General features: G+C 38.3%; 1 protein-coding gene and 1 long non-coding RNA gene across 4 annotated transcripts; one reads left to right on the forward strand and one right to left on the reverse strand.

Moving 5' to 3' along the window:
* Positions 1-2,813: 2,813 nt before the first annotated feature.
* On the forward strand, positions 2,814-18,093 carry C1D (C1D nuclear receptor corepressor). Of its 3 annotated transcripts, XM_064446645.1 has the most exons (6): positions 2,823-2,904; positions 3,131-3,197; positions 11,879-12,025; positions 13,287-13,353; positions 13,814-13,869; positions 16,627-18,093. In XM_064446645.1, the coding sequence occupies exons 2-6, from the start codon at positions 3,192-3,194 to the stop codon at positions 16,801-16,803; spliced, it is 453 nt and encodes a 150-aa protein (XP_064302715.1). In that variant the 5' UTR covers positions 2,823-2,904; positions 3,131-3,191; the 3' UTR covers positions 16,804-18,093. The 3 variants fall into 3 exon arrangements, with proteins under 3 accessions (XP_064302716.1, XP_064302715.1, XP_064302717.1); XM_064446646.1 differs by lacking the exon at positions 3,131-3,197 and having other exon boundaries at positions 2,814-2,904; XM_064446647.1 differs by lacking the exons at positions 2,823-2,904; positions 3,131-3,197 and adding an exon at positions 3,213-3,281.
* LOC135312522 (uncharacterized) lies at positions 16,234-26,618 on the reverse strand. The gene is made up of 3 exons (XR_010372090.1): positions 26,533-26,618; positions 25,581-25,680; positions 16,234-16,622 (listed from the first exon to the last, which is right to left on the reverse strand). It is a non-coding gene; the product is annotated as an uncharacterized LOC135312522 (long non-coding RNA).
* Positions 26,619-26,957: the final 339 nt, after the last annotated feature.

The following is a 26,957-nucleotide window of genomic DNA, read 5'->3' on the forward strand; positions in this document are numbered from 1 at the left end:
TTGTCTTCTATGCGAGCATCTCCAAAAGCTTTTTCAGTGGCATTGTTTCTGGAAGTTGGAGTTGTCACGGCTGGTCTGTACATCAGGCTGTGGTGCTTTGCATGACCCATGCTGTAAGCATAATGTTTCCAGTGAGGTCTACAGGATTACAGGATTTGACCTCCATGTCTGCTCTGCAAAGAACATTGACTCCACAGGAGTCAATATAGAGCATGTACAATGAACGAGATACATCATAATAAAGGAGTAATTATGTTAAAGATGCCTGTCAGTTTGACTACTTTGGAGAAAAAAATCAGGATTGTTTTCTGTTGTTTTGGGAATGATAGAGAAAAATCAATAATCATTCATTTGCCTCTCAAATGAAATGGCTTCCATTAAGTACCGGATGGCAATACAGCTTTTCTTAGATAGATTTTTGTATAGATATACATATATGAAATCATAACACATTTCAAAGTGGCACCAGCATAAAACAATTGAATTTATATGAGCTGTATCTCAGTCAGATTTTGCCTAGTATAAATGTAAATCCTTAGCTCTTCACTTTCTGCTCTTGAAAACCAAACAAGCAACACACCCATTTTAAGCAGAAAACAAATACTTATATACCTAGTAATCCTCTGAGCGAACTGCCTCAAGAAATTCCAAGACCTGTGGCACTTGGTATAGGAACTTCAATTACCTGAACAGAAGTATAAATCTGTAGTATTTTGGAGTCAGTAGCAAATATGTAACAAAAGTAAACCACTAGAAGGAGACAAAGAGCCACACTGTATGATCATGAAATACTGTTCAGTTCAACCTGTACTGCATTAATGCTATACGTGGTTATAATTTTCTACAAATGGAGTTGGTTGAATCTGAACATTGATCAGCATGTGTTGCATTTTCCTTTGATCTTGTAATTGAAACAAAATATTGGGTTTAGGAAAGAAGACTCTGGCAGAAACTTCCTACCTAAAGTTTGGTAAATCAATTAGTCTATGAATGAACATCCCTCTCTGTATTTCCCAACCTGCGACTTGTGAATGCTGAGGTAAGAAGGAACTAAACGTATGTCAAGTATTCTAAGGTCCCTGTAGTCACTCAACACACTGGAAGTGCAAAGTATTACTTTATTTAGGAGTTCAGGTCTTCCTATTTCTCTGCTGCCCTTCAGACTGCTGAATTTCTGAATTTTATTTTTAAAAAAAGTATCTCCTAAATTCCCTTTTACCTACAATGCATAATTCTGTAGTTGTACTAGTAAAAATGGACAAGATCAAATAATTGACTGTGTTTTTTGAAAATAAGAAATGGTTATGAAAATTCAATGACATTATATTATTACACTAAAATATTTGCAGACAGTAGGGATACCATTCCCCACCCCAGTGGTTCTACTATCCTTATGAGCGTCCCCCATAAAACTGAAAGGCTCTGAAAGAATCCCTGTGTTTGCTGCTTTCATAAATACTGTTATTTTTAAAACTATACAATTATATTGCTTTTTTCAGCCATTTTTCATTTAAGTTGAAAACTTAAACCCCTAAATCTCCTGAAGAAAAAGGAGATGACAAGATGTAAACAAGTAACTACTCTTTCTGAAGATCTTTAGATATGTTACCAACTGGGGGTAGGGAGATTCTGATTTGCAGTTCATACTGATTTAATTAGAATAAACACAGTACAGCACTTAGATGTAAACCAACCTATTAAAATGAAGCTCACTTTTGCAATATTTTAAACTGCACTGAAGGCACAGAGAAGCGCACTGAAGCTCGGTAAGACCCCAACTTCTAGTCCTGTTCCCCCTATGAATACACACTTCCACTTTCCCCAGCCTTGACCTCGTCCTTCTTCAGGCTGGGCCTGTTCTTCTCTTCCATGTGAAACCCTGATGCTGAGTAAACTGGCTCAACACATTCCCTTCAGGCAACCAGCCACGACTTAATCAGCTACATACACTTCTGCATAACCTGTAGTTGAGAACAGGCCCTCTTCAACCACACTGAAGGATTCCAGTGATCCTATCTTAATCTGCCTTGGAGGGGAGAGGCTGCAGACTTCAGTTACAATAAGCTTCAGATGGGACTGTGAATAGAAAGGAGGCAAAAGAGGTCTTTGGCTGGTAATGCCAATGCTTCTGGTGCAGATACCAACTTCTGTTTAACTATTTATCAGAATGTAAATCTGTAAAATGCTGATCTTATCATTGGGAGCCATGTATCTTTTTGTACAATCTTCCAGTCAGTGAGCTCCTGCAGTGCAGAAATATAAAGGCACTGCATTTTGAACCCAGATTTATTTGTTGAAATCTTGGAGGAGAACACAGTGTAAATGACAACAAGTAATGCTATTAGAAACCAACCCTCATTCGAGGATGAGGTGAAGATGCACAACCTCAGTCAGGAATTGATGCCCTCCCCCGGCATGCCGCCATGTAACCACGGGATCTCTGGCATTAAGAGACCATCTCTAAAACCAGTTTATGGCTCCCTTTTTCCAGGAAGCAACTGGAAGCGTTTGGTGACAGGCGGAGATACGCCGGCTGTTCACCTCCTCCACCTAAACGAGCCGGCTGCCGAAAAGCATGTTTTCTGCCCTAAATGAGCGGCCCCATTCTTTCTGTTACGGACAGAAATCGCTGTCATCAGTGTCACTGTCATGCCACTGGTGTTCCGGCTACACGCGGTGAATACCCACAGCGCTGGGAGGGTGTGTAAGCCCACGAGAAGCAGCCATCTGCCGGGACGCGGCGCCCCACCCCCGCTACATTACCCGGAGCCGCCCCACGACGGCGACGCGCATGGCAACGCCCGCCCCTCGCGCCCAACGGCTGCTGCACTGACGTCATCGCTGCGCGCCCGGCGAGGCCCCGCCCCCGTCGCTGTTCCCCGCCCCACGTGCGGCTGCTTTGAGGTAAGAGTGGCTCCTCCTGCCTCTCCGTGTTCCTCGGCTCGCGCGTGGGGCTTCGTAGGCGCTCCCCACCCCCCACCCCCGAGGTGGGTCTCGGGTTGTCATCCCTGCCGTCAGACCGCTTCCTGTGCTTTTAGCGGTTTCCAGAGGCGTTTAAAAAGGGACAATGCGTTGTCGGGAGCCGGGGCCTCTGGTGGCTGTTCACACGTGGGTTGTCTCGGTCCCATAGGTTTTCGGTCTGTTGAGAGAGACACGGAGGTCAGATTGGCAGAAGAGGCTGGCGTCAGACCATGACGGTATGCCGTGAACAGCAGTCCTGCGTGGGTCTTCATATCCGGCTCCTTTAGGGAATCTTGTGACTGCATTCGGAGCCGGGTCAGGTGCTAAAATCCCATTTTACCAAGTCTCTGAAGGGTCGGTAAGGTGTTCCGTCTTTCACAAAGAGGCGTTAGAACAGGAGATTTTGGTTATGAACTGGTGGGAAAGCCTCAGTTTGCACGTGCATCTACTTCACCTGGTGTGTGCGTGACCAAGGAACCTGTGTGCGGCCTAAGAACTAAACTGGGCTTCCAGGGGAGCTGTAAGCCAGCGTTAAACAGCCCAAGTTGTTCTACTGCCACCGTCCTAAACACGGAGATGGCCCCTAAGTACCTCCCCAGAACTGAGCTTCAAGTTGTGCACGGTACTGATTCTGTTAGCGAGTGTAAGCATGGTTTAATGCATGACTTGTTTAACCACCCATGAGAAAGAAAATACGGACTACAGGCTTTTCAGCTGGTGTCATGCCTTGAGGACAGTTGTGGTAAGGAAGGCTGTACTGTAAGCAGTTAAATGGTTATGTTCCTATTAAAAGTCACTAAAATAGGGTTGCAACTCGAGGGGCCTTGAGAACTCGGTAATTGTTGTAAGAAGAGCATGTGTTTTTTGAAGAGAAGATACAATTTGCACATACAGGTAGTGGTTAAAATAGTTCAGCAGCACTCCTTTGCCTTAACAGAAAGACAGGTGATACTTAAAATTACTAAGTTTAACTACTTTGTAATAAAGTATGTCTCGTTACGGTTCTCTCATGTTGCTGCAAAGGTGAAGATGTCTCCATTATGCTTTGTCACAGCTTTCTGACTGCAAGCTTAGTTGCTGTGAGCAACTTAATAAGGGACTTTGACCTGAAAATTAAACTTTGATTATGCTAATTAAAAGGCCTTATTTTTGAGACCAACAAAAATGGAAAGATTTGATTGTAAAATAAATAAAAACTGAAAGGTGTCTGGCACGTTTCTTAGTTTTAAAAATATAGAAGAACACTTCCAAAATACTTGGATATTGCTAATCCTGTGGTAGAATGATCCTTGACAAAGAAATGAGAAAGCTATTAACACAAGGCTATACCCCAGCACATGAGAAACTTGAAAGTGCTTGTTAGAATTCTGAGGCTTCCTATCAGAAATGCAGTGCAGAAATTACACAAACCTTTCTCATAAGCACATTTCACTCTGAAGTGGTTTAAGATTTTTAGAATCCTTCATCTGTGTGCAGTTGGTCTGCTTTTCATACGGACTGCCAGCCTTTAGTAAAGTTTGTTTTTAATGGCAGCAGTAGAAAATTGGAGGTTGCATATGGTATAGAATGGTGAACGGAGGAAAAATGTCAATTCTTTTAAATAAACAACAAGGCACTGGAATGGTGCTGGTCACCACAGCTCCAGGTAGATGTTGCAGAACAGGAGCTGTAAAAGGCAGCACAGGAAGAAGAAACAAAGGTTACTGGTTGAGGGGTAACAATGAGAGTGAAGCTTGATATTGTGACCTTCAGAGATGATGCCAAAGGGCTGTGATAATAGACTATGAAAGCTTTGAGGTTACAAACTTCATTACCTTTGTCTGAGCTCTCTTTGTTTACTGTAACTGTTTGCTTTTCTCTATTCTTCATGCAGGCTTGCTATGAGGCGTTCTGCTGGCAGTGTTCCCCATGCCTGCTGTTCTGTATAAGCTCCATTTTTCTGTGCTGGGAAATTACTCTGATTCCTTTTTCCTGTCTTCCTCTAGTCTCCTGGTTCTTTGTTCTCTCTTCCATGTCAGGGTGTGGTTACTCCCATGCCCTTTCTTCCTGTGCCAGGTCAGAGTGTGTCTCTGTTCTCCCATCCTACAATGTTTTATCTGTTTCATCCCCTGTGAAAACTCCATGTCCCTAAATGAATTTCCCTATTGCTCCCTCACTTCTGTGATTTTGCACATTGCTCATCTATGTTCATAGTAGCTGGTCTCCTTTTTGTCAGATTATCAGTTGTTAAATTCTATTTAGGGGATAGGTAGAAAAGATTTTCCCCGTTGTTCTGTTGCATCAGTAAGATTGATGTTCAGAATGCAACATCCCACAGTTACTGCGTTTTGTTCAGACAAAAAATGGGTAAATATGCTTCTAATAGTTGAACAGAGTCTTGTTAGCATAGTTAGATAATGAACAGCCACGAATGGATTGGGGACGCTGTTCTAGACTAATATATTTATATGAAATATATATTAAAAATATGTTTGTATTTGATATATATTGCAAATTTGCAAATATATAAAATTGTATTTTATATATATTGCAAATACAGATTTAAAATATAAATTGAGTTCTGATAAAAAGAAGTACTTTTTCATGCATTGTGGAACCAGTGGCTAAAGAACACAAAGGAGGTCAGCAGTTTAAAAGGATTAAAGAACTCCTTGGCTTTAATTCTGGATATTCATGGTGCTGATACTAGTGGAGAGTGGCAGCAAATTTTAGAAGAGGTAGTAAACTCCATGGTTTAGAGCATACAGGAAGTATTGACTGGAGGCAAGTTATTTCCCATTTGCTGCAAATTTGGTAGGACAGATGTATTCAGTATTGACTGCTGTCACAAACAAAACCCCACTGCAATACAGGTGTACTGAGTTTCATCCACTCTGACAATGTGTAAACTGTTTTATGAAAGGAGACAGTATTTTGCTGTACAAGAAGTTCTTGCTAGGTTCAGTGCAACCAAAAGTATACTTTTTAAAGACCAGTTTAGATGTACAAATTTAACATCACTTTAAAGCCCCAGTCTTGAACTAAGCTGTGGTAGCATAGTCTGAATGTGAGAGCTTTTATTGAAACCTCTCACTAAGAAGTGTTCTGGACGTACCTAAAGAAACATGGTTTTATCATTGTACTTACTGGAGGGTGTCCTGACAGACTGCAGCTGAACAAGAATGGTTATACTGGATTTGTTCAGAAGAGGAAGCGACTATGTCACCAAAGATGTGGAACCTAGGACAGCTGATTACAGAGAATAAAAATGTTTTACAAATCATGCAGATGGAGTTGAAGGTTTACACCAAAGTTGATTTGTGTGGATAGAGAGGGGGCTGCAGTGAATATGGGTTGTTTAAGCTAAGCTGAGATACCTGTTATATCCTGTGATATTCCCCATGGGCTGAAGCATAAGTGAGCCTCAAAAATACTATTCCATCCCTTCAAATATTCTTTTAAGACAGATCAGAATAAATCCTCTGAGGCTGAAGAGGCTTTATCTGAGTGGCATCAGCAAGAGCCTGATGGCTGTGAGCTGTTTTGTAGGGTTCTTCTGTGTAGGTTGGTATGCTAAATGGAGCCTAGCTTTGCAGGCAGAGTTAAAAATGATTGCTTGGCTGTTGCCAATGAATATTGTAATTTAGTGCAAAGAGTGTATTGGATAACTACAGTGGCTTGAGTTGGGATATTTTTAAGGGGATCAAGATAAGCCCATTGGTGCATACTCGGTGTTTCATGGTAGGCATAACTACTTTTGCAATGGAAATCTTTCTTGCAAACAAGATTGTGAGTTGGCCTTGGAAGAGTGCTCTAACAAATTGTACTAGATGTGCTCTTCAGCTGCCCAGAGCTGGCTTGAAAGGCATTAGTAGCAAAACAGATCTGTGGACACAGTGATGACTAGCAGGCAGGTAATTATTTATTATGCAGCAATGATGCTGAGGAATGTCTGTCACAGATTAGAGCTTATCATACTTAGAGCTTTGCAAACATGGAATAAAGTGGATTTCTCTGCCCAAAAGAGGTTTGTGATCAAAGAACTTAGTCATGATCTCTGGTAGCTTTAAATTTAAGATGCTTGTTCCTATTGCTCTGTTATCCCATAGCCACAGTATTAGAGCAGAAGGGACATCTCTGCTGTGCTTGCACATCAGCCACATTCACTGCAGGTTGTGAGAGCTCATAAGAGGGAGGACCGTGTCAGTTTTTAGGAGCTGACAGAGATGGTTTGTAACATTGATGTTGCTAATACATTTGTTTTGAATTTGAGAGCATTTTATATGTCCTGACTAAAATGTTTTGAGTTTGTTTTGGTTTTCTTTATATAATCTGTAAATATCCATGAAAAGGAAGAAAGTGTGATCTTATTTTTGTTAATGAATGATCTGAAAAAAAGATCTGAGCTCCCTATGAAGATGAGGCCTTCTAATGTTTAAGAAATAGGTTAAGAATTAGCATGAAGTGTAAAATGAGTTGCAATATTAAGCAGAATGAAGAATCCTAAATTACTTTTGTCTTCTGTTTACATGTTACAAAATATTTGAAATACACCATTTTTATCTTGAACTTGGCAGTTTTAATTCCAGCTGAAAACCATGTGCATGACACTAAGCTTTTTTTAATTCTTTCATTTGGGGTTTCCTACTGCCATGTTGATATATGTGTGTAGCTTCCATTACTTTCACAATGCAACTTCAGCAAAATCTCTCATAGATGTTCCCAGGGCCTAATTAGAGTTTATATCTTTCAGTATGACACATACAGTTTGGCTGTGGGCGTGGGCAAGAAGTTAGGTTTGGTTTTGCTTTTCAAGCCAGCTGGCAACTACTTTCTAAGGCTGGTGTTAAAACACCAGATATATTCAAAGATTATTCATAAAAGCCACCTGCAAATTGTCTGCAGTTTCCCTTTTTAATTTTTTTACCTTTATATGCCAGTCACGGGTGCGCTTTCCTTGAAAGCAGTCTGCAGAGTTCTTCTCTTCATTCTCCTGAAAGATAAATGTGAAGATGGATGATTTTGCTAGTTGTATTGTGCACAATCATGTGTATTTTGTTTGTTTTAATTTAAAATTCCTTAATACAGCATTTCAGTCAGTTGGATCTTAGATCGATAGCCACATTAGCACTAGGACAAACTGCTTCTGATTGTCACGTGTTTAGTCTTTGTTCTACAGTCTGCAGAAGATGACGTATTTTCTTTTGCTTTCTCATCTTCATATTTGTGCCTTTTCTGTGGTTCATAATGTCTGATATTTCCCTCCCTTCCCTTTTTGCAAGTTGAGTATACTGCTTTGATTTACACTCTGTTGACTGGAGAGAAAACAAGGTGTTACTTGTTTTCTAAGCAGAAGATTTCATAACTGTAGTCATGTTTTTGAATAAATGAGAATTTATTCAGAGATTTTCAGAAATTTCAGAATATTCAGAAATTTTCCACCTGTGGAAACTCATTAGACAATTTTTTATCAGACTTAAATGCAATGAGTAAGTTTTGCCATTAAAATGGCTTACTTTTGTGATTTAAAGTCCTTTTCTTCCTCAAAGATATTTCTTTCCTGTGCTGTTTTCCCAAAAACTACACGGCAGTTTTTATGCTCAGGGTTAAAAGGGAAAGTTGTTTCTGGTAGAATGATATTGTGAAATCACACAACATTTTTCATTGCTATTTGTTTGCCTCAGTGTCCTTAATCAAAGTAAGCCATTTCTGGTTTATGTTTATGGGTTGTGAACTTTCCTTTGCATTCTCAGATTTAAATCTTGTAAAGTATTAAATTGATTTATGTCATTAAATTAAAATCTTGTAAAGTATTATCACGCGCACAACTACAGATTGTCTTCTGCATAAGGGTTATTACTTGATAACGAAAATTCTGTCTTATCCTTCTTTCCCTTAGACTTCCCCATTATTCACATGCTTACCCAGCATTTTCGTATCTTCTCTTATCTGAATATTTGTACTGTCCTTAATTTTTTTAAGTGGAATCTCTGTGCCAGATAAAATTTGGTTGAAAGTCAGCAAATCCAACAGAGAAAACCTGTGTAGTAAACATCAACTTCAGGAACTCAACTAAATTTCTGCTTGTTCAAAATATGTAAAGAAACACTTGTAAAACTTTGAAGAAAATTTTGTTTGTGATTTAACAGCTGAAGCATAACTATTGAGGGCAGTATAGCCTTTAGGTATGGTTAGAGAATCACTGAAGTGGTCTTAGTTCCTCCCATCCTTGGCTTTCTCATTCTGCAGGTGTGTCTGTGCAGTCTGCGTGTTGATTTTGGCAGGAACAATTTTGTGAGTTCCGGGTGTACATGTTTTCTAGGGTAGTGTAAGTTTGCTCTTGTTGATTTAATGTTACCAAAACTATTTTAGACTGTTGACTGCTGCCTTACTGTTGGCATGTGCCAACACTGTAACATGTCCTGTTTAGAGATAAGTAGTGCTGAAACAACAGTGTACTAAGAAGAGGGAGGACCCTACGCAGCAGGAGTAGGAACTTGCTAGTTTTTGTTGAACAGAAACATGAGTTCAAAAAATTATTTCCCCTCCCTGGGCAGAAGGAGTGGACTTATCAATGAAGGGTACTATACTGTGCAGCCTTGCTCCATTGAAGGCTCATAGTTTGGTTTTTTTTCCTTTCCTTTCTAATTGACAGTGTCAAGTAAGTTCTTTGTGACAGGAGGGCAAGCTTAATTCCTTCTGGTTCCTGAGACAGTAATTGTAGAAAAATACATTTTTGGATGGTATCTGTTATCTTTCCTTCTCTCTTCCTGTTCTTCCTCTGTCTCATTCTTGGGATATTGGAAAGAATATCATAAACGCTCTAGTGACTGTTTATCCTTGCAACTGCTGTAAAATAGCTCAAGTTTGTTTTGTTTATAATACATTCCTGCTTCAGGAGTTTGTTGTTGTGGTTTGGTTTTTTTTGTTGGTGCTGGATGCACTGACAGAGGGAAAAAAGGTGTAATTTATCATTATGTTCATGCATGTCCACCAAATTAACACCATAGTAGATTAAGTCGTAGTGATGCTAAACTCCAGATGACTGTTGGATTACGCCTCTCTCCCTGTATGTGTCAATGTGTAATGACACGATGCCTTCTAAGCAGCCTTAACTGTATTAACAGCTGGGAAAATTTAGTTTCTTCTGTAGCTTTGAGTATTTTTTGTGCTGTATTATGTGACTAAAAGTTAGCAACCAACAGTGTTTCTGAACTCCTTTAATCAACCTAACAAGGGTTACTATAATGCAGGTTGCCAGGACAGAATGAAACACAAACAAGGCTATTGTAAATGGCAGAAATAACCGCATTGGTATTTTGCCTTTCTGTGGGCAGCATCTTACAGATCCAGCTCAACTTTCTTGCTTAGGTCTGCTGCAGCTGACTGAAACGGTATTTATATGTGAGAGTTACATGCTGGGATAGGGAGGAGACCTTCAACATGTCTTGGTAGCATTGTGATTCTGTTCTCAATCTGAAAAACAGCTCTGACCAGGATGAGAAGTCATGCAGCTGAGTAGGATTATAATTCTAACCTTTGCAAACAATGGCAGCAAAACTGGGCTCGTTAACTAGCTGATCGTGTTTCTGGCATCACACTGGTGCAGCTAAAACTGGAGTTGCAGAAAAGCTTGAGTAGCTCCACGCTGGTTTTCCTCCCAATCTTCCTCCTCTTTGACCTCCAGAAGACAATATAAATAAAAAGAAACCTCTCTCACACATACCATGCTCTTGCCAGGAAAAGGGAAAGATAAAATCTTTATCTAAAACAAACTCCAGAGATGTGACAGCTGGTTGCTGTTTCCTTGCTGTTTGCACTGGCTGTGTGGTTTGGTGTTCATAGATCAAATTTTCAATATGCAGTTTCTGCAGCTTATGTTCCTGCCCTCTGTATTCAGCAGCTGGGTAGTGGGATTATCACACTGATCCCAAGCAGGAAGGACTGCAGTGATCCAGGTGCTCCCACTGTTCTTGATGCAGCTCATGAAATGGGCAGGAAGATTACATATTTCTTTCTCTCTTTCCTTGTAATGTTCAAAAAATTGTTGCTCAGTCAGTAGAAGTTGAAAGTAACGTAGTTGAAAGTAACGTTAACTCCCCAAGAGAATATGTGATTTATGATTTGAGAGGAATTAAAGGTATCATTTGTAAGCCAGCAGCCAGATGACTTGGCAGTAGCCATACCATGTTACCATGAATGCTGGGATCAAAAAAGGAGTGATTTGAGATTTTTCACATCTTTGCTTATCTCACAGTTGCCATGCATAGATGCGTCTGCAAGATTTCCAGAGTATTCTGAAATCCCCAAATCAACTCAGCTTTGTTAGAGTTATATTGCAGATTATAATACCCCACAGAGAATTAAAAAAAACGGATACAGGGTTCACAAGAATTTTTTTGACTAACTCCTAAATTTAGCACTGGAAGACGTAACTAACCCTGAAATAACTGGCGCTGCATAACCGCTTTAAAACTGAAGTAATGTCTGTTCCTAAGACAGGCTGAAACCATATCCCTGTGGGTTTGTTGTTTTTTTTTTAATTATTTTATTTTCCTGAAGTGTCCTGGCTCTTGCTTGGTGTAGCTATTCATATACTAGGACTTACCAAGCATTTCTTTCAAAGAAGCAGATAATTTCTTTCTATCACAGACCATAAAAGCTAAATACTGGTTTGGGACTGTTACAAGAATAGTTACTACACTCATGTCATTTGTAACGCTCATTTGTGCCATTTTCCACAGCAGTTAGGAGATATCCCTGAAGTTATAGGACCTTTACCTGTGCCACTATTGACATTAGCTGCTAGAACTCTTCAGAAGCAGGCATTTCTTATGATGTTTAATGAATGAATGCTAATGCTTTGTATTGTAAAATACAGTCTTGACTCTGTAGGGACTTAATGAAAAGGATTATTAGTTTTGTTTCCTCTTTCCAGATGGAAGTGTCAGAGGATGATATTAATACAGAAGAATACCCCACTGAAATTCATGATTATCTTGCAGCATTTGAAAAATCTCTTGGTTCTGTAGATGAGATGCTGAGGACAATGATGTCAATTTCCAGGAGTGAGCTTCTCCAAAAGGTAAACAATCTTCCTTTGGACAAAACCTTTTTGTTATTAATAAAAGAATACCTGAGAACCTGAACTGAAATAAAAGGGTCTGTTAGGCTAGCCACTGCACAGAGAACTAACAAATACAACACTTCCTACCCTTGATAACTAACATTTGAAATTCTTATATTTCTAAGATACAAACTAAACAATGAAAAATATGCTCTTCCAAGATGAAAAGCGATGATCCTACCAGTGAGCTGTTCAGGTAGAGGACATTCTAGCTTACTCCTGACCTTCCTTAAAGTGCATGCTGAGTGCTCTTTTGTAAAGGAGGGGTCATTCACATTTTTTTGTGAGACGTTTTCACAACTAATTTAATGGAACTTGGTATACCCAGAAGGATGTAAAGGTGAATTGACAGCAGTGAGGATTGATCTGATTCTAGAAGTCTAGGCTTGTAGAAACTGCTGCTTGAAAAATGGAGCTGTCTCCTCTAGCTATGTTATAAGCACAAGTCTATAAAATGTGGGGTTTTTTAGGGCATGAAGACAGGACAAGGTTCTGCCTGAAGACTTCATACAAGCCTCTCTGTCTTTTAACATTTAAAGCTTAACATATATTTCTTTAGGGCCAGAAAAAGCTAGCACATGAGGGAACTTCTTTGTCCTCTGAGGATTTCTAACACAAATAAATTATGAAGATAACAGTCTTGACAACACCAATCTTTTGACAGTATCCATGTTAGAACTAGTGAGCTGTACAATGATGTTATCGGAGTTTCTGGAAATCCTATAGGACTAAAATAATAAATCGACTCTGACAGTTGAAGAAAAAAACCACTTCACTACCTTTATTCTTCCTTTGCTTTACAGCCCTAAGTATTCCAGCATGCGCTGAACACAGTGTACCGTGTCTAGTGTTAATGTTCATTGATTGTTTGTAACATACTATATTAATATTTGAGCCTCAGCGATCTTAAGACTTTTTTTTATTTCTTTCATTGGTAGCAACAACTACTTTGAATTAAGTTTTGTTGGGAAACAGGGACTTATTTCTAGCTAAGGGAACAGTAGTCTAAGAGCTACATGTGAAGAGATTTTTGTGCTTGTGGCTGTATGGGACTGTGGCATTTAACATCAGACTGGAAAATGACATGAATACTTGCAGAGGAGAGCTTATTCAGTGTGTATATTTTTATGAATACATTCACAATTGTAAAATGTGCATATTACTAAAATCTGTGCATATCTTAAAATGTGTAAATGTGGTGGGTTTTTTTTCATTCTAGTTAGAACCGCTTGAGCAAGCAAAGATGGATTTGGTTTCGGTGTATGCGTTAAATTCAATGTTCTGGGGTAAGTACACGGTAGCAGGGAAAAGTAGTATTTTTGATTGCCTTTTGAACACCTTCTAGGCACCTGCAAATGTTAAATAATCATATTTCATAGCCAAATAATTAGAAACTTGTAATTACCCGGAGGACCCAAATTACTGCCACCTGTAGGATAACTGATGTTGAAACTCCAAATAAAAAACTGATATTTACAAAAGCTGACTTTGTATGTGCATGAGGATATTTCTTCCTGTTTTTTTCATGGTAACCTTTTCTGTCCTTTTAAGGACAGAAAGTTTAACCATGTTAGATTTTTTTTTTAGCTGCAGTATTTGATGATAATAGTTTGTCAGGGATTTAACAACACCATTAACTCCAATTCTTATTAATGGTTTTATGTGGAAACTACAGTTTTCTTATGTGACTGGGTCCTCAGTCATGACAGCCGTCAGTTTCAAAAAAACCATGTTTTTTTCTTGTAGTATACTTGGCTACTCAGGGAATCAATCCAAAGGAACATCCAGTGAAACAAGAACTGGTAAGATTCTTACACTGCATGCACTGCAATATCTTAACTTGCCCAGAACAGTTAGCTCGTATAGAAGTGAAAAAGTGTTAATTATCTATGTTTAAAATTGGTATGTTGCCGTAATCGCACACACGCTACATGGTATTACATAACTGTTGATATGCCCTGCTGGGCTCTCTAAATTAAGAGTGTCATATTTTTAGCTCCAAACAGTACTGTTTAAAGCTGAAACTGCTGAAATTAGAAAAGAACAAGAAGATGAATGGTGTCATCTTATCTTTTCTCCACCTTTGTTTGAGAATTGGATTCTGAACAGAGCACCTTTTCACTTGTATCTGTTAAATGGAAAAATGTTACATGTCCGGTAATAATTTATAACTTCCAGTATGGCATTTTTTTCTTACAAAAACTTGGAATCATGTTAATCTCTGAGACTGCCTTTTCTTACTTTTGTATGACTGTATAGTGTGGTTGATTTACTAGTGAAGACGGGAAAGAGCCCCCTTCCCCCTTCCAAGTCCTCCATTAATTCATTTTCTCAGCAGTAAAGAATCCAGTTCAGCAACAAAGCTAAAAGCTTTTTTGGCACCAGTTGTATGTGTATTGTCCAGTAATTCTGCATTAGTGACATATTTACAACCTACAATAAATCTTTTAGGTTTGTCTTTATATTCCATTTAGATGCATGACTACAGTATAGAAGGCCAGCTATCTTGAAAATTCTGCTGACTGAAAAAAATCAAATCATTTAGCCTGAAGGAAAAAAAAATCAAAACTTATAGCTACCCATTTTAATGCCTGTATAAATGAAATTTTAAATCTGGGTAATTGTAAAATACTTAGCTTAAAAGTAATCCTTACATAACCAGAGAACGGAAGATAGGATTGAAAAATGTGGAAAGCTAGCCTGAATAACAAGAATACTTTTATTTTTAATTTTGTGAGGTTTTCAGTAGTCTAGATGGTATCATATTAAAAAATGGATCATTTAATATTTCATGAGCTTTCAGTCAGTTTCTTGTTCCTCCTATTATATAGTGTCTGAATATTGTGTTAATTTAGCAATACTAAAAAATAAATTTTATCTCTTCTGCTGTAGATGTTTTATGCTGGTATTTTACTTCACAATTGCCAGTCATTTTAACTCTGAAGAATGAGAATATTACCATAGGCTAGATTTTTAGCCCGTTCTCTTTGCCTTTTACAAGTATCAAGGTGAACGAATGCACAAGAGCATTGTGATGTTCTTATTCATGTGGAAAGGGAATAAAACCAGACTTTGTCATGATGATTTTGTGTTTAGAATTTTGCTTCCTTGTATACATACAGGGAATACACAGGGATTCAAACTGTATTAATAAAACTCATATTCAAGCTATCAGAGTTCATTTCTTTTGTCACATTGACATTTGTCAGCTCCTTTTCCCATGTTGATACATGTAGGTTTGCCATCTGTTCTCATTAGCCATCTCAGTAACCAAAGAAATATTACAGTCTATCATGATTTCAGACCCTGTAAAGCTCTCCTCATTAAAGCTGTGTTTTCAATACGGAAAGAGTGGCTAACTTTTTGCGAAATCAGTTGCTTATAATGGTCACTGAAGATTGAAAATCAGTTCAGAAGTGTAGGTCTCTTAACTTTTGTTCCAGATTCAAAAAGCTGTCAATGGCTGTGTGAGAAATGTGTGGATTACATAATATCAACATTTACTTAGTTAGCAGTATCCATAAATGTTCTGTTAATCCACATTTATCATTCGGGTATCAGGTAGAGCACTATATATATATATATATATATATATATATAAATATGTATATATATGTTACTGTTGTTTGTATTACAGAAATACCTAAAGGCCCTAGAGTTGAAGGCCATATTAGGCTAAATATGTAGACCTGAAATCAACCAAACTTTTATGTATTTTACAGAATTACTCTAAGTGTCCTCTCTAGTCACTGAAAAGAAGCGGGCACTTAACAGAGGGTGATTCCCATCTTAGAGGGGTTTAGTTACCCTCTCAAGGTAATTTTCTTTATTGATTGCAGAAGTAGATGAGGATGAGTAGGCACATAAATGAGATTGTTAAGCTGGGAGGGTATACTTAGGTGGGGCTGAATCCAAGCCATGCTTTGTTCGTAAAAAGCTCTAGACACCAAATGACTATGGTAGGTTAAGATAGCAAGAAAGTATCCCCTTGCTTTATGGAATGGCAGTAGAAAGAGGCTTTTTCATTATTTATGGTCGTAAAAGGAGCCTCTGATACAGCTGGAAATTCATCAGGCCATCTTAAATAGGTTCACTGACAAACCCCTTTGACCATTTCAGGATCTTAACCACAAGATATGATTGTGGTTTGACATATGTATGTCAAATATCTAAATATTATTTTGCCATCTTTATGTAAGCCAAACTTCAAATTGACTTCAGTATTTTGTTTTATAACTTTGCAAGAACAATTCTCGTCTCACTGTAAATTAGATGCAGGGTCTTTGTCTCTGTAGGACTTCATGTTCCTATGATGGTGGATGTCACGCAAATATTAGTATGGTAGGTACCTGTGATGGAAAATCTGCTAAAGGGAAAGCCTCAAGTTTGCAAAGAGCTTGGTGTATTTATATTTAAATGATGCTATTTTTCTAGGTATCATAGTTCTAGAAATGTACAGTGTGGAGAGCTTCTACTCATTGATTTTATTTTAGCAGCAATCTTGTGAGGGTGGTGTGAAATGTACTTTTCCTTCTTTTTTTCCTTTTTTCTTCCTCTAGGAGAGAATAAGAACATACATGAACAAGGTCAAAGAAATAGCAGACAAGAAAAAGGCATCCAAACTTGATAAAGGAGCTGCTTCTAGATTTGTAAGAAATGCACTTTGGGAGCCAAATGCTGAAAATGAACATACCTCCAAAACTCCTGCTAAAGGAAAAAAGAGAAAGATAGACTAATTTTTTGTTTCCCCTTTTATAGACACACCTAGAATTTATTTCAAAATTGGTTTTGCATACTGTGTGCATCTTGCAGAGGTGCTGTATGGCAACATCTTGATTAAGTTATACTTCAGAATTTTACAGGATTGTATTTTGTCCAGAACACTTGTCGCTGAGGTAATCACATTATATGTGTATCTGAAAAGTGCCATTTGATGTGAGAGAAGTAGCGTTTCATTATTCAAATAATAATGACATGTCATATGCTTGCTGGTAATAGGTACCAGTGATGTTTTACTGATAATGCCTAAGAATTCCTGGGGTTTTTTTAACTGCCGAATGATTGACACTTTTATATGTACTAAATCTCCCAAATATTAAAAAGTCTCAAACAATGCTATCCAATCTGTGGTCTTTATGCAAGAGCAGTGTTTACTTTCTCATTACATCGTTGTGTGAAATGCTGTATTTGTAGAGTTTTGTAACGTTTATTCACTGTGTTAAACTGTTCCCTTTTCAGCTTCTGAACTTGAATGTTTCAAGGGCCACAAGCAAACAGCCTGGATTCCACTCTAAGTCACTGTGTCTAGTCAATGGAAAAAATAGATATCCCCAAGGGGCAATTTCTAGGGCCCCAAAAAAGGAACAGGCTAGGGACAGCTATTAGGAAACAGCACATGCAGGAACTTGACTGGAATTTTGGCTGTAGTGCTTATCCCTTACTGCTGACACTGAGAGAGAGAAATGTGCTCTCTCATCGTCTGTTGCAATTTCTCAGAACTTCATCACAGAAAGCATCCTCTGGTGCAGTAAAAACTACTGCTCTGTTTTGCTAATATTCTATTTGTTTTCCTAAAAATGTGAAGCTTAGTTGTTTCGAACAGGCAGCGTGTTAGTTTCTTCAGAAGAACCTCACTAGATCCTTTTTCAATACACTGCAAAGCAAAACTCTATTATCAGCCAAAAAGTTGTTTAACAGTTAGCAGTGACCTAACCACTTATGAAGGAAAATAAACAGTTCACCACAATGCAGTTTGGGTAGCAGTCTACAAAACTGGTTGGGAAATGGTGTGAAAGACTAAATGATAAGAACAAATGAATCCGGTATACATATAGTACTGCAAGCTGAATGATGTACAGTGGGTGGTTACTGTCCTTACAGAGTTGTACTGCAACATGCAATGAAGAATAAGGACTAAATTGAATGAGGTGCTAAAATGAAGGTTCTCTTGTCATTGACTACCTAAAAATACATATTTGAATGTAAAAGTTCAATACATTGACAAGTTTAATAAACTCAAAACAGTTGTTGTGTATCTCTAGAAACTTTTTCAGTGGCTGGCAGGAATTTACACATTTTTGGTTACAATAAACTCTTCGAGTAAATAGCAATTCCTTCAATCCAACTAACAAGTGAACTTGCTTATATATATGTTCATGTGGGTACCTAACTTTGCTGCTTCAAATCTGCAGGACTGCTCATGTAAGTGTGCATGTCAAAGGCCCATTAACATTTTCCAGCTGAAAGCTAAAATGAGAATGCTTTATTTCTACAGGTTAATGTCATGGTTACGCAAAACAAAAGAGCTGTTGGGCTCAGGAGTCTGTTTTGTGTGATTAAGGTTAAAAACGCAAATGACCCCGAGGGTGTTCTTGACCAAAGACAGCAATACTCGTGTAAAGCAGTTCTCTTAGAGTACTAAGAGAGTTTGGACAGAGTTTGTTTGGAAGTCTGTGTGTCCTGTCATGTACTCCTTTCAATGTGATTCAGCAAATGCTATCTGTAGGCTACTATAAACAGATTTCTGGACTTTGTGTGGATGTAGAGGTCTGCATGTGCAAAGCATGGAGCTAAAAATGTTAATCTCAAAACCAGCAATTAAAAAAAAGAAAAAAGGCCAGGTGTCCTATGTACTAACTGGGAAGACAATAGCATAGAAGTGGTTTGAAGTGGCACAAGCCAGAAGCACTTTTAATATAGAGATTTTCTGGGAGATAACTTCTTATACTTTGAGAGGCATTGTTTTGAGGAAATGGGTAGCTCAGCTTGTATTTACGCACAGTGCTGTTAATTAAAAGGGGATTGAAGGACATTTCCATTACATGATTTTGCTCTTAAGCTTCAATTATAGCTTTTGTTTTAGAAGGATAATTTCTGAAAAAATCATAATTCGGTGTCCAGTAAGGTACACAGGATTCATTGGTAAATGTTTAAACAAGAATAATACAAGGCTATTAGCTAAGATCTACGAGGTAGAAGTCCATCTGGTATAATTAATTATATACAGGTATTTGGCATTTGTGATAGGGCAGTTTAAATTGATGTAACAAATGCAACTTCGTAAACTTTTTTTTTAAGGCTTGTACCATTCAGTATGGCTGTTCACAGCCTGGATTTGTGGCTTTATTTTTCTAACACAAAGAAAACCACCCAGACAAATGCCCCACAAACTAAGAAGCGTCACTATGTCCTTATTATTCACTAACAGTCCTATTAGAAAGAGGCTTGAAATACAAGATCATGAGTGCTAAGTGTTCTTTACATCACTGAAGTGTTCTTGGAACATCTAGACTTCAGGATAGCTGTTTAACTTCACTGAGGTCTCAAATATGAGATGACTTGACTGAACATTGTGAAACTTCCTCCCTGGAAAAGCTACATAAATATTGGAATAAAAAATAACAATTTTCCTGCCTCAAAGTAGGAGGCTGGCAAGAAGAAAATGTATTGCAGTGGCTGTGTTCATAACCCTGTACAAGCCATAGTTTGTAGAATGATTCTACAGGGCCTGAAAGGGAAGGAAAACACCTGGAAGGCTTCTGGTCTTACTGCTGCATGTGCTGAATGTGGCGCAGAAATACCAATTCTGCATTAGTTAATGCCAAACGTAATGCAAAGAGTTGCTATTATAATAGCAAAAATTATTAGTACCAGTGAATAAAAGTATTAATGAATATAAGATAAAGATAACATTAAGCTGTGTGTGACGCCTCTCTGCTTTGTCTTGATTTTGCTATAAATATATTATGGGTTAATTAATATTAGTTCGATGTACCAGCTAAGAGAAGCACTAGCAAAATTGCTGAGAACGTTTTTAACTAAACCAATGATAAAATTATGTAAAACTCTTAAGTTATGGTATAAATATATATTTAGTTGAACCAGAGGCTAACTGATGCCAAAACTAGTGTGTTTTGTGTTCAGGTTTTTAAGTTAAAAGTGAAAATAGTATTTATTTTGTTAAAGATTTTGTATTGATGCATGCATTTAATGTGTTAACTGTTCTTGGAACATTTCTTGCTTTCTAGTCTTTGCACCAAGAAAGCAATGAGGTTGGTAAGAGCATATGAAGTTAGCAGCTATGACTAGAATTTGATATGAGGTTGCATGGGGAATTTTCCAAGTGTACAAAAAAAACCCCCCACCAACCTTCAGAAGAGAAATTAAAATGTAAATCAAGATTTTAAGCCCCGCTAGCGTTAGTGTTAAATAGCTACACTGAAATAGCGAACAGTTCTTGGCATCATCTGGGAAGCGCTGTGCTTGGCAAAATTTGGAGGTCACTGATTGGACAGTAGGGACTTGCCTTGATTCATTGAATTTAAAGTCAGTGGGAGACATTCCACTTGGTCCTCAAGGATTAGCATGGCTTCATTGAACTGGTACAGTTGGACAGGAAAAGTAAATTACTTAGTTATCAAATCAATGGTGTAGGACTTTGTGGTAGAGGTCTGGCCCGCTACTTGGTGTTTTCTCAGTCAGAAAATTATCTTTTTCTAAATGTCTAATGAAAGGTGTCCCACGCCCCCCATCTATGCGAAGGAGAAATTCTAAAAGGACTTAAATTCCCACCCTTGTAAATGCTAGCCATGAGTTGGGAAGTCAACACACCACTGGTGCTCATTTCTACTCCTTCAGTATTTTTATCATTGGAGAATTGCATGCTCAAGAGTGGATGTTTTAAGATCCTATTTCTTCCTGGCCTTGAAAATCAAAACCAGCATGAAGCTTTTTCAAAAAGGTGTTAATGCTGCTGTTTCATTGTAAATCTCAAAACAGTTCTCTGGAATGATAAAAGTTACACAAACTTAATTCTCTCAGAATTAAGAATTTTCTTGGATTTAGGAGGGTAGAGTGAAATTCACTTTTTAACTGTGGGGCTGGGACCACTAAAAGTGGAAAGGGAAATTCTGGTTTCCATAATAAATGACATACTTTGCCCAGGGATGAAGACCTGGTTCTGCAGCTCCCAAAGAAGAGACCTTGGTTACTTGGACTAAGGCTTCTATCAGCTGTTGGCTACAGGAAGACTTTCGGGAGTTGTGAACAGTAAACTCCAAATGGTAACTGGAAACACAGTGGAGGTATACTGGTGTAAATGGCATTCTGTGCATAGGGTTCCTTCTGGCAAGATCTGCTGAACTTTTGACTCAATTCATGCAGATTCTCTTCTACTGAAAGCAACTGTAAAAAAACCTTATACCTAGAAAAAAACTTTCCTCTGTTTAACATTGCTACAAGGTGGGATATGTGCCAAGTTATCCATAAGAAAAATGAAACAATTTGATTGGAATGTCATTTCTTCTACCACACATGGCTGGCTAGTTATGTATAGCTGCTTTAATGTGTTAAAGTGTAAGGAAACAACAGCAAACTATTTTTGATGTAAATCAGAAGTTGAAAAAAAAAAAATTAACTTCAGCTAAACAGAAAAACATTGACATGCAAATTGGAGTATAATTGGAGAAATGGTTGTGAGGCGTTGTGGAGATGTTCTCCTTCTCCAAAAGAGTAAGTCTGACAAACTTCAAGCCAAAGAAACTTTCCAACTTAAGAGGGCCAAAATAATTGAAACTGGTTGCATCCCAATGTGGGCTCTTTGTCATAAACTGAGATATAAAGATGCCAAAACAGGACATTAGTTAAAAAGACTATATATGTTTCTTAGTTAGAAGTTTACTTGCCAGTGATGAAAAACAAAGCATTAGGCTACAGCAATTTAGGGGAATATAATACAGAAAGTAAATAACGCAATTTGTCATTTTAGAATCATATGTGACACGTATTAGAAAAAAATGCATTAAAGTTCTGCAGTGTGACGGTGTAATTTTTCTTTTTGCTAATTTGCTTTGAGTGATGTTCCTTGCAGAGAGCTCCAGAAAGTCCACAAGAATGCTTTTGTTTTGCAGATCACTCTTAGCATCCTTAGCATTAGGGTAGTTTGTGCCTTTTTTTTTTTCCTTCAATTTCTGCTTTTCAGTATGATACACTGGTAATATTTTACTGATAGAACTAACAGTTTGCCTTTTTGCTGACTTTTAACCTTCCCTGTAGGAGAAGTTTACAGATCTATGGAATACTTAGTGCTGGTGATCTCAGAAGCAGACCGTGAACTGCTCAATCTTCATCAGCTGTAGCAAAGGGAAAAGAGCAAAAGCTTGTTTTTTCTACTAAGCTGAGTGAATATGGCGTGGAAATCTTGTAATGGCAAGCTATCAATTTTGTAAAGTGATATATTTCAGAGGGGATACTAAATTTGACTGTGAATAAAAAGCTTTATAAATGGAACATTTAAGAGGCTATCTTTTACTTTTCAGTGTAGGGTTGCCTTGACATGCATCATTTCAATTTGGCAGCCCCAGCAAGTGGATGGAAGCAATTCAGTATGATAATTCAGTATTGCCAAGAGGTTTCTTCTCAGTCTAGTGTGGACACATTCCATGGATGAATTTAAAGCCTAGATTAAGTGATAGAAAATGGGTCTAATTCAGCAGTATGTTGTTCCAGCTTTACATCAAGACAATCTTGAAATCAAAGGTACCTAGGTGGGATATCCAGAGTACATGAACAACAAAATGATTTTCAAGCTAGTGATCACCTCAAATTCATGGTGATAGATCTTGCATAGCAATGATCCAGAATTGGCAGAAAAGAAACAAAATTCAGCTGTGCTTGCAAATAAACTTTTAAAGTAGTAATTCTAGGGACAAATTCTTAGCTGCTGTTTACCAGCAGAGTCTGTTGAAGTAAATGAGCAGCTGCTGACTTGTGCATGTGAAAAAGTTGTCTGAAAAAGCAGTAATATTCCCTCATTTGATTGGAAAGTCCATTTTCATGAATATGTTGTAGTCTTTGTTTCCTAGAATGTTTATTTTTTCTTTGTCATTTGAGTGGTTTTGGCCTCACAGAAACAAATTAGTTATTGTTTAAAGCCACAAAGTTGCTGACCTAATTATTAAAAGGTGAGAAGGAGAAATGCCTAGTAACAAACACTGTGAAGTTGGATAGCAAAAACAATCTTTTTAATTTGTTGCCCTGGGCTGACAAACCTCCCCAACTCACAAACAAGACAAAACATGTTTTCTCTTGCAAAGTTTCCATGGAGAGAGCGTTTCCTCAAGGCAGTTAATCTCAGGAGGTGCTGTCCATGTATGTACACATTACACATCCACCTGTGTGTTACGTATCTCCTGAATGGCAGTAAGTTCTTCTCTCAGTGTGTTACAGAATACAAAGTGCAATTAGCGAAATGCTATTGTTGGAGACTGTGTATGACATCACAAGCTTAATTCGCTATTGCTTTAAGTCAGTTTAACTGACTGATTTCATTAGGACCACAGTAGCAAAAACAGCACAGAACAACTGAGAATTTGGCTTTATGTAGGTATTAATTTCTTCATGTAACAAAAATGGCACTAAAAGTCTAGCTGATTCTAAGTGACTTCCAGTGAAATTTACACATCCGTTAAAGTCCACTTCCTCAATCCTTTGACAGTTTTTGTTAAGCTTTGTTTACCTTCTATTATATAACAAGCTTACAGCTGATACTTCCATACAGTTCCTCGGCTTCTTATGGTAATGTTCTGTTCCCAGATGTTTATAATTTTGCCAGCTTTTAACTACTTGTAATGGATTTTTCATGTTTGGTTTCTGCCATGGCTGATTTTTTTTTTCCTGGGAAGTTTGAACAGATTTTCTTACAGTTGTTCAGGAACATGGTTTGTAAAGTATAGGCCACGTTGGCAATGTTAAATAAAGCTTCTGACTGTGTTTTTCTAAACGTTGCAACTGTCCTTCATTGATGTAAAAATTGGAAATGCATTATCAGGATGTTAAAAATAAAAGCTATCCCAGTGAATCTCTATCCAGGTTAGGGCTCTAAAGAAACCTCAGAGAACTGCATGGTAGATACTGGGCCTTAATTTGGTTGTGTTCCCATGCATGGTCATCAGCATTACTGAGCTCCCAGTAGTTTTGAAGCCACAAATAGCTTAGGCAGTAATATGGGCTCTGCAATTAAAGTCCAATTTATCTCAGATGATGGCATGGCCCTGTAGCATACTATAGTTGCAGAATTGCAGATCTAGTACAACTTTGCAACATTAACAGCATTGTTTCGATGTAGCTTTATTTGGATTTCAGATTTTTAAAAAGTTAATGTAGGCAAAGGATGGTCTTATATGCATCTGATTAGTTTACATTATGATCACACTGGAGTTCAACTTCACACCAGTTTAACTAAAATGGAGTTAATTCACATGTGTCACCTTCCTAAGAGGCAGCTCCAGTGAGAGTGTACCTCTTTTCACTGTTTAAGTATGCTGAATGTATAAGAAATTTGAAACTTAAATTTTTGTCTCAAATCATAATGAAAAGAAGGGTGACAGTTGTTATACTGGGTGGTTGTGGTTTGTGGTTTGTTTTTTTTTTTTTCTTAAGCTGTGAAGCTGTTTCAGGTTTGAGCTGGTAAAATGAAGTCTGGTCCATTTAATGTATTCTTTTTAATAGGTGTTCCTGGGCTGTGTAGAATGAAGTATCCTATTTTCTGGAGTGCACTCAGATCATTAAAGACTAATAATTCTACCTCATCCCTTATATATAGAGTTACACAGAAGAATTCTGGGAGATAAATGAGTAATTTCTGGGCATAGGTTAATATTTCTAGAGGTACCTGTACTTTAAAGCGCCTTTTTTTTTTTTCTTCCTTCCTGAAACCAGATTGAGACTTGGCCCACTTAAAAAAATTAACAAGAACGCAAGAAGCTTCAAAAACTTTTTTTTTTTGCTTCTGCCACTTAGGTGAGATTGTACTACCAGAAAAATTAAGGGCTAGATTTTGCCTTCGGATGTGTTTGCAGAGATTTTCATAAGGCAAAGAGGCCAGATTCTGACATTAGCTACAGTGACTTCTGATTTGCAGAGAGCTTCCTGACACATGGCACTTCCATTCCGATAGCAAAAAGCCAAGACATAACTGAGCCAAGCCTTCAGTTAAGGCACAGTGGTAAGCTCATCTGTGTCCAAAAAGAATCTGAAGCTCAAAGTCATTTAAGACAAAGACAGTATTGGGTAGCCTGCTGGCCTCAGGAACCTCAGTGGCCATTGCCTTTACTAATCTTTGCCGGCTGAGACATACTCTATTCAAGCATCTGATCCGAAGTCCCACCAACAGCAGGGAAAAAAAACCAAACAAAATTCTCAGCTGGTGTTAACGTGAGTGACTTTGTTGGCACTCTGTGTGTTAATACATCTGTGGCCCTGATGTTGTTCAAATATCTGAATATTTCTTTGCAATGTAACTGAAGAACACATCTTAATGCTTAGGTTTTGAAAAGTATCTGGAAAATGAACCAGGCAACCATGAGCTTAGAAGTTTGCATTTTTCCCTAGTTAGTATATCTGATACTTCCTTACTTTAGTAGGTTAGATTACTTGTATAAATTTGAGAGGCAAGCATTTTTCAGTTTGATTACAGCACAGCAGAGAAGGCGTGTAAATCCTCATGTTTAATTACCTCTGTGCTTAAAGGCCATTTCATCTCTGTTTTAGTCTTTCATCTGCTTTTCCTATGTCCGCCTTCAACATAAGTCAACTGGGTGGCTCTCCTTCTGCCTCTGAAATTAGACTGAATGAAAGAAATACTGCCAGGGCTTCTCACAAGTTTGTGCTCCTTGGGCACATCTGTGTGATACTACCTAAATGACAGTAATTGCTAAAAAACCAAAATATATAAAAACATCTTATAGTAGGTTAAATTAGTTTAAATTAAAAGGGAAGGTGAACAGCATATATATCCCTTGAAACCAATATGCACTGTTGGATTCCTTTACAGCATCTGCACAAAAGTGTCTCTCACCACTCTCCAGAGTCCTCTGCCCTCCAGAGTGGGCAGCACTCCTGCCCCCAAACCATCCATCCACACATAACACAATAAAACAGATGTTTGTTCCTTTAACCACTTGATACATCTCAGCAAGAAGCGGTTGACTCATCAAAGTTGTAATACTATAGCTAGCTAGTTTTTATCTTTCATGGAATACAATCACTGATCATATCTGCTTTGGCATGGATTACCTTGTTTAAATACATAGGTGCATCATGCATGGTTTAAGCCAACACAGCAGCCAGGTTAAGTAGTTTACCAGAATACTTGCTTTTTTTATTATTATTATTTGAGCATAACAAAACTCATTCTCTGATGGGGCTGTTACTTGCTTCAGTCACCACTGTACTTCTAAACTCAGGAGCTTAAGGAACGCCATTATCCTGTACCTCACAAAAACGCACCCAGAGGACATTGCCACCACCTAACCGCTGCCCCTTTCTCCCCAGCAAAGCCCTTCAGAAAGAGGCATGCATCCTCTGGACATCCTAAAGGCATACAACGCTTGTCCTGAATTTAACAGTTTGTGTGCGTGTTTTTTCCCTTCTCTGTACTCCCCCAGAAAATAAAGGCCGTATCTTACCCTTCTGCCCTGCCTAACATAGCTGCAGCCTCCGTGTGCCATTTTGTGGTCAGTCACCACCCAATTCCAGGGCTAAAATGGCGGCGGCGCCTGGCAGGCGACACCCCACGTGCGCAGGGATGTGTGGCGCTGTGTTTGTCTTCTAGCGTGTCCTTCGGGCCCTCTACAGGAAAAAGGTATAATCTACTTCTCTTTGCACTTACATCTAAGTGCATGTGTCACTTAGTGGAGGAGCAGTTCTGCGAGGAGGCAAAGTGGCGGTTTGTTACTGAGGAAATGTATTTAATGTTTGAGGAGCTCTGTCATTACAGCCTCTGTTGGAGGTGCTGTGTGGTGATACTATTTGTTATTTCTCCATTCCTTTTATGTTTCCCTAGCACATACCGTGGGTAGAAGTGCTGTGGCAGGCTGGTCAAGAGTGGCTT

This window comes from Phalacrocorax carbo, chromosome 3, assembly GCF_963921805.1.
Source record: "Phalacrocorax carbo chromosome 3, bPhaCar2.1, whole genome shotgun sequence".
Classification (NCBI taxonomy): Eukaryota; Metazoa; Chordata; class Aves; order Suliformes; family Phalacrocoracidae; genus Phalacrocorax; species Phalacrocorax carbo.

Coding starts and splice junctions, on each gene's coding strand:
- C1D (XM_064446645.1), top strand. Junction 12,026..13,286: donor GGAGTGAGCTTCTCCAAAAG/GTAAACAATCTT, acceptor TTTTCATTCTAG/TTAGAACCGCTTGAGCAAGC. Junction 13,354..13,813: donor GTTAAATTCAATGTTCTGGG/GTAAGTACACGG, acceptor TTTTTCTTGTAG/TATACTTGGCTACTCAGGGA.